Source organism: Pecten maximus, chromosome 19, assembly GCF_902652985.1.
Source record: "Pecten maximus chromosome 19, xPecMax1.1, whole genome shotgun sequence".
NCBI classification, from domain to species: domain Eukaryota; kingdom Metazoa; phylum Mollusca; class Bivalvia; order Pectinida; family Pectinidae; genus Pecten; species Pecten maximus.
Genome location: NC_047033.1, coordinates 12120791 through 12131466, shown reverse-complemented (window position 1 = coordinate 12131466; position 10676 = coordinate 12120791). Strand labels below are relative to the sequence as shown.

Here is a 10676-nt window from a genome sequence, read left to right as displayed (position 1 = left end):
AACATTGCATGGAGACGCTTCATAGACCAGGCGTCCCGGAAGAGTAAGCGTATTTTGCTTCATCCATGACACCCGTCCTATACATGTAGTATTGCTTTTATTGATCCAAGTACACTTATACTTCCAAACATGGTCAAACACATTATCGGCAATTCTTTGACGAGGTTAGCTGACAACGCCTCACCAATCACATGGAGACTTGTTTTATTTAAATTTTATTCAAAAGAATCCTCTTTAAAAGACTTCTTTTCACGTCAATATTGGAGGAACAAATCATATGGCACTCGCAATTAAATTCCCATTTATAGAACGTCATATGCTATCGTTTAAGGAAAAGTATGTCAATAGTTTAAATAATTTTCTAAAAAAAAACATTTGGTCAGGACGTCTGTTCTCTGATGACACTGTCTTGCCTTCAAATGAGCGTTATGGAGGCTTTAGGTTATGTGTTCCTGCTAAACGCTCAACTATTTATGAGGTTCGCCTGTTGTCAGTATAATGTCGGGTAGGGTGTCCTGTCAAGTGCTTTCAAAGGGAGGGAAACACGAACATATCGCATTGCCCCAAAAGACAATTTCGCCACACGCATGCGTCGCGCACGCCGGGAACGCCATATATTACCTAAGTTGTTGGTAGGAAGTTAAATAATACAAAATCAAGGCAAACGTTTATTTCGATGTTCACTTAAAACTGTTTTTGATCTCTTACAATGATTTATTAGTTTGATCAAAAGGTAATTAAGAGTTATATTTAACTATATATTTGATTTCAACATATCTTTAACAACCAATATTCTTCTACCTTACCCAATAACAATTATTTTAGCAATACTGACAATATAATTCTTTATTAGGGATACCAAACGTGAGGTAGACTCCTAACGTCTACTTGGATACCAAGCTCCACTGCTGGTACAAAGCATCGAAGATTGATAAATACAAGTACATTAACAAAGACACCTCACCCTGCCCCTGGATACCGAAAGTTTACGAGTAGCTAAAATTAAACTACTACAAATGACAGCTGACGTATTCGTATTGTGCACGAGTTTCCGTAGATAATTGAAATCAAGTAGTTTTTAAAGCCATATATAATATTTTGTTTGATCTTGAGTAGATATTGAAGTAGCAGTCCCTTGTATACAGGATGTATAATATTTGAACTGTAAAATATATGTTTCGTTTTGACAAATGACATTGTCCCGATATATATATAGACGACAACTCGTCTTTAGCGCTTTCGTCGCATCTCGTACATTTAAGGAGGGGGAGGGGGGGGGGGGGGGGGGGGTCACTTTACCATGGCCATGACCCCCCTTTCCCATCCACTGCCTTTACAATACTTTGATATCTTTTTCACCAAACTCTTATGATCCCCACCCCACCCCCTTACATGATCACATCAAAATCAATTATCTTGCACTAATTTAGTTTTGTTATGTATAGAATGAATTGAGGTTTACTGAACAAAAATTATTATTTTTTAAAAGGTAAAGTACTTCATTTCACTGTGGTGATGGTAAAGGGACCCCTAACTGACCCATCATCGCTTTCTCCGTGTCTATCACCTTCTTATCCAAACTAATTATTTTCATGTTTTGATGTAGAGATTAATTTAGATAAACTAATATAAGGTTTGGTAAAGAGAAAAACTAAACCGGCCACTTATATATATGACACCAACATTGATATGAATTGTCATGTAGAACTAAGTGTGTAAATCCACTGATGCCAGCAGAAATTACTGAAATAAATGGCAATAACTCAAATACTTAATCTAAGTTGGAGATTATCTTGGATAATAAATAACAAATTCTTTGTTTTCTAATTTATTTATTACCCAGGAAAATTCCAGGTGCACCTTGTGCATACAGGCACTTTTCACATTGCCAAAACTTGCTTTTGCCTCAAACCAGATATACTTTCCGATGTGATCTGATAAGTTACATTTTACACTAGTCAAATTAAATTGATTATTTGTTCGAATAGAAGTATTTTACACTTGTTTCTTATTCATTGTCTTCATTTATAAAACTCCGATGAGTGCCACTGGGCCGAATCCTTGCACTGCACATCTGAAGAGACACACCATCAAACAGACAGGCTTTATCTGGGAATCCTGGGGCTCCACTACTTCATGAGAGAGCATGCAAAAACAAGAACAGATTTGGTTTTGTGAAGAAAAAGATGTCTCCCCTTATTTGATATCAGATGTACAAGAACAAAAGTTTATAAATCTTGCTCATTTTACAGAAGGTCACAGAGTTCAAAGTTACTGAAAAGTTGGAAACATGCTGGGCGCTGACCACACAGACCTGGTACTCCAATCATGATAGACGCTGACCACACAGACCTGACACTCCAATCATGATGGACGCTGACCACACAGACCTGACACTCCAATCATGATAGACGCTGACCGCACAGACCTGACACTCCAATCATGATGGACACTGACCACACAGACCTGGTACTCCAATCATGATGGACACTGACCACACAGACCTGGTACTCCAATCATGGTGGACGCTGACCACACAGACCTGGCACTCCAATCATGATGGACGCTGACCACACAGACCTGGCACTCCAATCATGGTGGTCGCTGACCACACAGACCTGGCACTCCAATCATGATGGACGCTGACCACACAGACCTGGCACTCCAATCATGATGGACGCTGACCACACAGACCTGGTACTCCAATCATGATGGACGCTGACCACACAGACTTGGCACTCCAATCATGATGGACGCTGACCACACAGCATAACAACATATTCATAATTAGAGACCAAGGGAAACCAACTTATGAAGTTTCAGAAAGATCCCTTCGGTACTTTCTGAGGAAAAAGCGATAACAAACTTCAATTTCAAAAATCCAAGATGGCTTCCTGTCGCCCATGTTGCTTTCCGACTGGTCCCAAAATTAAATATGCATAACTAGGGACCTAGGGCAACCTACATATGAAATTTCAGAAAGATCCCTTCAGCACTTTCTGAGAAATAGCGATAACAAAAATTGTTTACGGAGGGACGGACGGACCACGGACGCAGGGCGATTTGAATAGAGAGAGAGAGAGAGAGAGAGAGAGAGAGAGAGAGAGAGAGAGAGAGAGAGAGAGAGAGAGAGAGAGAGAGAGAGAGAGACACTCGGGCAACACCAGACAAGGTGTCAGGGCCAGAGGAAACTCATGTTAGCCTACTGTACATGTAGATAAAGACCACTTACATTCCGATCAAATATGAATTATAACAACAACAATTAGGGTTGAATTAGGGTTAGCTCATAAATGTCTATGCATGTTTGTAAAATTCAAGTCTTTGAAATCAAATGTCAGGTCCAAATCTTCATCAATATCGGTAGAATTTGAAATTAAGAAAACGTCTTTTGGGGATAAAAAGAAACTAACCAATGTTAAGCCCACTGATTTAAAAATTCTAGGTCCTTGTTGAGAGTAGTTTATATTTCGTGGCATGAAAATGCAGAAAAAAGTAAAGATGTATCACAAGTACACGAGTAATATAATTAATATATATCGAGAAGAGAAGCGGCCCGCGTATAGAACCTTGTGGTACACCAGCATCAATATTATCCAGTTCCGAATAAGAATTTTCAACTGAAACATTTTGTTTACGCTGATGTAGATAATCATTGAACCAATTTCGTAATTCATCTGAATTTCCATATGCTTCTGATTTTGCTGTTAGGCCCCTGTGCCAAACACGATCAAAAGCTTATATCACAGAAAATTATGCATGTATGTTTTCTTTCTTCTAAGGCAATACATATTTCATGGTAAGTTTCAATAAGGTGACCAACAAGAGAATGAGAGGACATACAACCTGACTGATATCGATAAAACGAGCAATTTTCTAAAAAAAAAAAAAATGAAATTATATATATGTTTACATATTACACGCTCGAACACTTAACCAACTATAGATACATATAGTAATGATATAGGTTTACAATTACATTTTATGAGAAAAAGTGAGGAAAAAAAAACGCCGTTTCCTTTCCACAAAAGGCGGTTTGTTTTCAGGACGAAAAAGCGCCATCTAAGTTTCTAATTAGCAAGGAAGAACTAACCATGTCCTTTCTATTCCTTTGTTTATTGTTGTTGTTGATTGTATTGCATACCGCAGCGTCAGTCGTCCGTCGTTTGTCGTCTGTCGTCTGTCGCCCGTCGTTCGTCATCCGTCGTCTGTCGCGCGCCCGCCGTCCGTCATCCGTCGTCTTCGTCCAACGTCCATCGTCCGTTGTCTGTCGTTGTCGCCTGTCGCCCGTTATCCGTCGTCTGTCGCCTGTTATCCGTCGTCTGTCGTCCGCCGTTTGTCGTTCATCGTCTTTCGTTCGTCGTCTGTCGTCCGTTGTCTGCCGTCCGTCATCCGTCAGCTGTCGTTCCTTGTCTGTCGTTTGTCGTTCATCGTCTTTCGTTCGTCGTCTGTCGTCCGTCATCCTTCGTCTGTCGTCACTCGTCCATCGTCTGTCGTCCGTCATCTGTCGTCCCTTGTCTGTCGTTCGTCGTCTGTTATTCGTCGTCTGTCGTTCGTCATCTGTCGTCCGTCGTCCGTTGTCCGTCGTTTGTCGATCGTCGTCTGTCGTCCGTTGTCTATCGTCCGTCGTCTGTCGCCCGCCGTCCATCATCCTTCGTCTGTCGTCACTCGTCCATCGTCTTTCGCCCGTCATCTGTCGTCCATCGTCTGTCGTTCCTTGTCTGTCGCCCGCCGTCCGTCATCCGTCGTCCGTCGTGTGTCGTCCATCGTCTGTCGTTCCTTGTCTGTCGCCCGCCGTCCGTCGTCCGTCGTCCGTCGTCCATCGTGTGTCGTCCGTCATCTGTCGTTCTTTGTCTGTTGTACGTCCCAGTGGTCTGAGGGGTTGGGCCAAATAAATCAAAAATCGAGTCATCTTTAAAAAAAACTTCTTTGCTACTCTTACAAATGGCAGAGAGCATAATATGATACATTTTATTATAATCATCAACTAGCTAGCCCTCTTTTGAATTTAGGAAATATATGGCCCTTAGGCCAAGTATTCTAGTTGTAGGGCGGAGTGTTAGCGATTCAATGGTGTACACATGGTACGTGGGTCTGACACCCATGGGAACTGAGGGCGGAACTCAGGGGAAAACTAGAGCAAAATATGAAAATATTTGGTGGATATTTTGTCAAGAACATTTTGGCTATGTGGAATCCACTATGTATAAACGGTGAGGGTGGACCTCAAGGGTCTGAGGGTTGGGCCTAATAGGAGAAATATTGCAAATTGTCAAATGACAAGATGTTGTCCAAATTTGGTCCGATTCATCATTGGGTTAAGGGAAATTAATTTTATATAAACACTGAGTCTGGGGCCTCTGGGGCTTGAAGATGTGAGGCCAAATAGGGGAAATTATCTGATTCTTTAAAGTCTCACGCAAATGTTCATGTGGGGTGAATTCTTGATTGATTCCGTGAAAAAATGAAATTCGTGCGTTTCCCTTCAATTCGTCATTAAGCTAAAGCTATCTGCGCGTGTGTTTTTTTAGCGACGGAATGAATAGAGATTAAAGTGAAATCCGTTTTAAAATAAAAAAAAACAAAACAAAACCTGCGCGTTGTACCGCACAAGTTATTGGACAAAAGTACGGGGAAGTGGGGTCACCGGTCTGCCTCCCTACCACCCTACCACCCTAAAACCGCTGGAAAGTATACCACCCCACCACCCTTCCACCCTAAAGCCACGGGAAAGTATACCACCCCATCATTTTGAAAATCCCGCTAAATAAGAAAGCCATTTATCTATTTAAAAGACCCCAGGTGGAGGTAAGAGAATTAAGTCCGTTTAAAGGTCCAAGTTTTACAGTCAACAATCTTCGTTTACTTTGCCACTACCAAGATCCCAATACCGCCTCCACTACCAAGATCCCAATACCGCCTTCACTACCAAGATCCCAATACCGCCTTCACTACCAAGATCCCAATACCGCCTTCACTACCAAGATCCCAATACCGCCTTCACTACCAAGATCCCAATACCGCCTTCACTACCAAGATCCCAATACCGCCTTCACTACCAAGATCCCAATACCGCCTCACTACCAAGATCCCAATACCGCCTTCACTACCAAGATCCCAATACCGCCTTCACTACCAAGATCCCAATACCGCCTTCACTACCAAGATCCCAATACCGCCTTCACTACCAAGATCCCAATACCGCCTCCACTACCAAGATCCCAATACCGCCTTCACTACCAAGATCCCAATACCGCCTTCACTACCAAGATCCCAATACCGCCTTCACTACCAAGATCCCAATACCGCCTTCACCACATTAACGTATTACCAGATCAATCAGAACATTCAAATCTCAAATTTTATTTAAAAATGCATGCTTGAAGTTTCCAATTTCCAACGTAGTTTAATTTTTAAATAGTTCGCAAAGTATTGACTTATACAACACATTGATTCAAATATCCCAATCTATTCATATGCATTTCTAATTTCAAAATATAATCGCCTTTTTTAGATAATATTCTCGTGATATTTTTGGTAATACATGATGGAATCTCAGAAACAGGTTTCTTGCTATTGGGTTAACGATCTGTCTTAAAACATCTATATCATCTCAATATTTCAGAATCTATACGCAATATTTAAAGAGAATCATTCATCATGAATTGAATGATTTGTCCATATACATCCATCTGGTCTACGTTCATTCTTCGTACCCTGGAGTTTCCAAGTTCTCCGAGAAAATAGATCCGTCTGTAGACTATAGCGAGTGATCCATTCTCTCGACTTGGCTATGATGGATAATCACCCATTGTCGTCCTTTTTAATGTTTTAGTAGTGCATACCGAATTTCTCGCTATTATTGAAAACAAACAAGAGTGTGTTAGGTTGACTGTTTTATTTTAAAATCATTTAAGTTACTCCATATCGAAGGATAAATGAAAAAAAAATATATATACCGTAAGGCATTTCTGCCTACATAGGCGTCTTCAGGCCTATACATTATTATTATTTTAAAATATATAACTGTTTTATTTTACATGTTGTTTTTCTAGGTTACAAATATATCAAATCAAATGTCTGTGCGTTTAAACCATTGACAGTCCCGGTCACACAAATATCCTCCTGAATAATAGATACCAATTTACAAAAAATGTTTCTTTATGCTCATGTTGTCTAGTTAATCACGAAGCTTAAACAGGATACCACTTTATCAAACAAAGCTAAGCCCTTCACGTGTCATTGGGGTACTTTGGGTTGACAACTGACCTAAATATGTCTGTTGAAGCTATTGAGATTTCTGTCGGCCGTCAAAGTTTCAATCTTTCGAAATTCTTCTTTAGACATCTAACTAGAACTTCTATTGATTGAAGATACACGTCTTATATAGTAGGTCGCACGCTAGTTCAATCCTAACGCCCTGGGCGGATTTTAAAAGCAATGTCTGATAGCTGTTCTTCCCGCGGAATATTTGCTACTGGTTGGTGACTGTTTAATGCTATTTAAACGAACTGTAAATAACGTCTTTGTGACGTAATTATTGTGTCTTTTGTTAGAAAAAAAAGCCTTTTAACTAAGATATCTAATTTCTTTCCGACAAACAAATATGAAATTCTTAAAACACAATAAATTAGCCCTTTTGCACTAGATGTCCGGCTTTCAGAGTGTATAATTTGTCCGACCAAAGGTCAGTTTAGGAACTCCAAGCAAATCTTATTTTTTGTTCGTATTTTACCTTCGTTTTTTTCGACTTTTAAGTACACTAGAATGTTTTGTTTTTAAAGCTCAAAAAATTATCACCGTACATCTACATGTACCTACTTTGGAGCTTATGCCCTGAACGCTGACGTAATCAAGAGGCTGTCTACCTTTGGTATCGGCTCGATATAAACAAGATCCTTAACGACGGAGACATTAGCCTAGTGGCAAAGATAAGCTTCTCCGACCAGGAAGAAGCCAGAGTACCTAAGAACGCCTGTTTTTCCCCTCAAAATCCGGTCATGCCCTTCAGTTACCCTTCACCGTTGCAAGGCCATGCTATAAGAGCTGTAGATAACTGCTCCATGATAGCACCACGTGTTAACTAAGTTTCAGGAATGTACCAAGGATATTAAAACAACATTGTCACCAATGCAAAATGAGAGTTAGATACGGTCGAGCCAAGAACCATGTGACCAGAGACCCATGTTCATCAACGTTTCTTAACTTTAGGATTTTGTTTGTTTGTTTATTTAAGTTGGGGAATGTTGACGAGACTATGTGGAGAGTCAAGGCTATGACTCTGAAGTGTGCTGGCATTTCAAAATACTATAAACGTAGTTATTTCGTCGAACTAAATTTCAGAGCATTACCATTTTTTACAGATTCATTAATAGATTAATGAATCAATGCACCATTTTTTTCTATAAAACTTTTATATAGAAGTTGTATTTAGCGTAATCATAAATAAGTGTAACGCTTCCAGGGCGAAAAGCGATAACAACCGCACAAATATGTATACATATCACGTTGGCTGTTATAAAAAAAAAAAAAAAAAAAAACCAACTAACAAACAAAAAATAAACAAACATTTTGTACTATTTTGATCATTAAAAACAAAACGCATTTCTTTTATAGAAATAGTATTTGAAAACACGAATTACTTTAGTAATTCTAAACACAATAGACTTGCTAGAGTATATTTCCACCAGAAGATGTTGGTATTGTACCACAGGACAAGAATCACATTTTCCCTTGGCATATTTGCGTCTAGGCAAATATATGTATTTATTGTACATATATGAACTGTGATATTAATTTTAAACATATTTCTCTGCTTGTGATGAACCCAGCCGTTACTTTTGGTCAGGCAGCTGCGACATAAATCTCTGATGTGAAGACTACTGTTGACAATGTCTTCAGATGGATTCCAACCATTGACGGTTGTTACGATCTGTATGTTCCAGGACCTTCCTTGGTTTAGTGGTTAGCGGGTAAGGCGGTTGTGATGAATCAATGCTTAGTGTTGGTCTACTCCATAACAAGCATGGTGTTCTATCCGTTTTGAATGATTTATCATATATTACATAATCATAAAAAATGTATCGTTACCTCACGTGATTTAATAGTATAAGCAATATTCAAATATAAAGTTAATATATACAGAATCTAGAACACGTTAGATTTTCATATGACATTGATCAAACGATTTTAAAAAGTAAGTCACTATCCAAAATGTTAAGAATTAAGACGAATTTCATAAATCATAAACCTCATGCAAAACCGAAACAAAGGAAAGAACAAAGGAAAGAATCAGTTTACCGCAAGACTGGGTTTAAACCACCAGATTTATCCCAACCGATTCGCACTGAATGCTCATCAGCAAATATTCTTTTTATTCAGACAGTTCCGAATGAGACAGTTCTTGATTATTATGATTTCAGTACCCCCCCCCCCCCCCCCCCCCCCCCCCCCCCCCCCCCCCCCCCCCCCCCCTCCCGATTATGAGGTAGGATAGCTAGAGTAAATCCCGATACACAATGTGGACACATATAAATAACTTTGCCATGCGTACGTTTCTAGGTAGCAAATGACAGGTGTAAACCCCATGATAGCCGATACATAAACAAATCATTCACCTAACATAAAAGATACAAGAAAGGTATTTAAAAGGTGCATGTAAATAATATCATTTAAGTATGTTGTTTATGCAAGTAACGACATATTCGTTCGTTATTCGAAAACTAGGCCAGAGAACAAGGGAACACAGTTATCGTACATGTTTTTTTAAAGGATAATTTGATGGAATCATAAGTTGTTGAGTTAAATGAGTGTACAGAAGACAAGATATCATCACTTTTCAATGCTAAATAAGATTTAGATACGGTAGTGCCAAAAATAGAATAAACTGCATCATACAGGTGTCATTGTAGGACTCATCAGTGATGTTAGGGACATCATACAGGTGTCATTGTATGACTCGTCGGTGATGTTAGGGACATCATACAGGTGTCATTGTAGGACTCATCAGTGATATTAGGGACATCATACAGGTTTCATTGTAGGACTCATCAGTGATGTTAGGAACATCATACATGTGTCATTGTAGGACTCATCAGTGATGTTAGGAACATCATACAGGTGTCATTGTAGGACTCATCAGTGATGTTAGGGACATCATACAGGTGTGATTGTAGGACTCATCAGTGATGTTAGGGACATCATACAGGTGTGATTGTAGGACTCATCAGTGATGTTAGGGACATAATACAGGTGTGATTGTAGGACTCATCAGTGATGTTAGGGACATCACACAGCTGTATTGTCCTTGTAGGACTCGTCAGTGATGTTAGGGACATCATACATGTGCCATAGTAGGACTCATCAGTGATGTTAGGGACATCATACAGGTGTGATTGTAGGACTCATCAGTGATGTTAGGGACATCATACAGGTGTGATTGTAGGACTCATCAGTGATGTTAGGGACATCACACAGCTGTATTGTCCTTGTAGGACTCGTCAGTGATGTTAGGGACATCACACAGCTGTATTGTCCTTCTAGGACTCGTCAGTGATGTTAGGACATCACACAGCTGTATTGTCCTAGGACTCGTCAGTGATGTTAGGGACATCACACGGCTGTATTGTCCTAGAACTCGTCATTGATGTTAGGGACATCACACAGCTGTATTGTCT

The 10676-nt window shown here is 39.7% G+C and overlaps 1 protein-coding gene across 1 annotated transcript; it reads right to left on the bottom strand.

Moving 5' to 3' along the window:
- Positions 1–4042: 4042 nt before the first annotated feature.
- Positions 4043–4693, bottom strand: LOC117317410 (RNA polymerase-associated protein LEO1-like). Its single transcript, XM_033872221.1, has one exon. It carries the CDS (start codon positions 4691–4693, stop codon positions 4043–4045), a length of 651 nt encoding a protein of 216 aa, XP_033728112.1.
- Positions 4694–10676: the final 5983 nt, after the last annotated feature.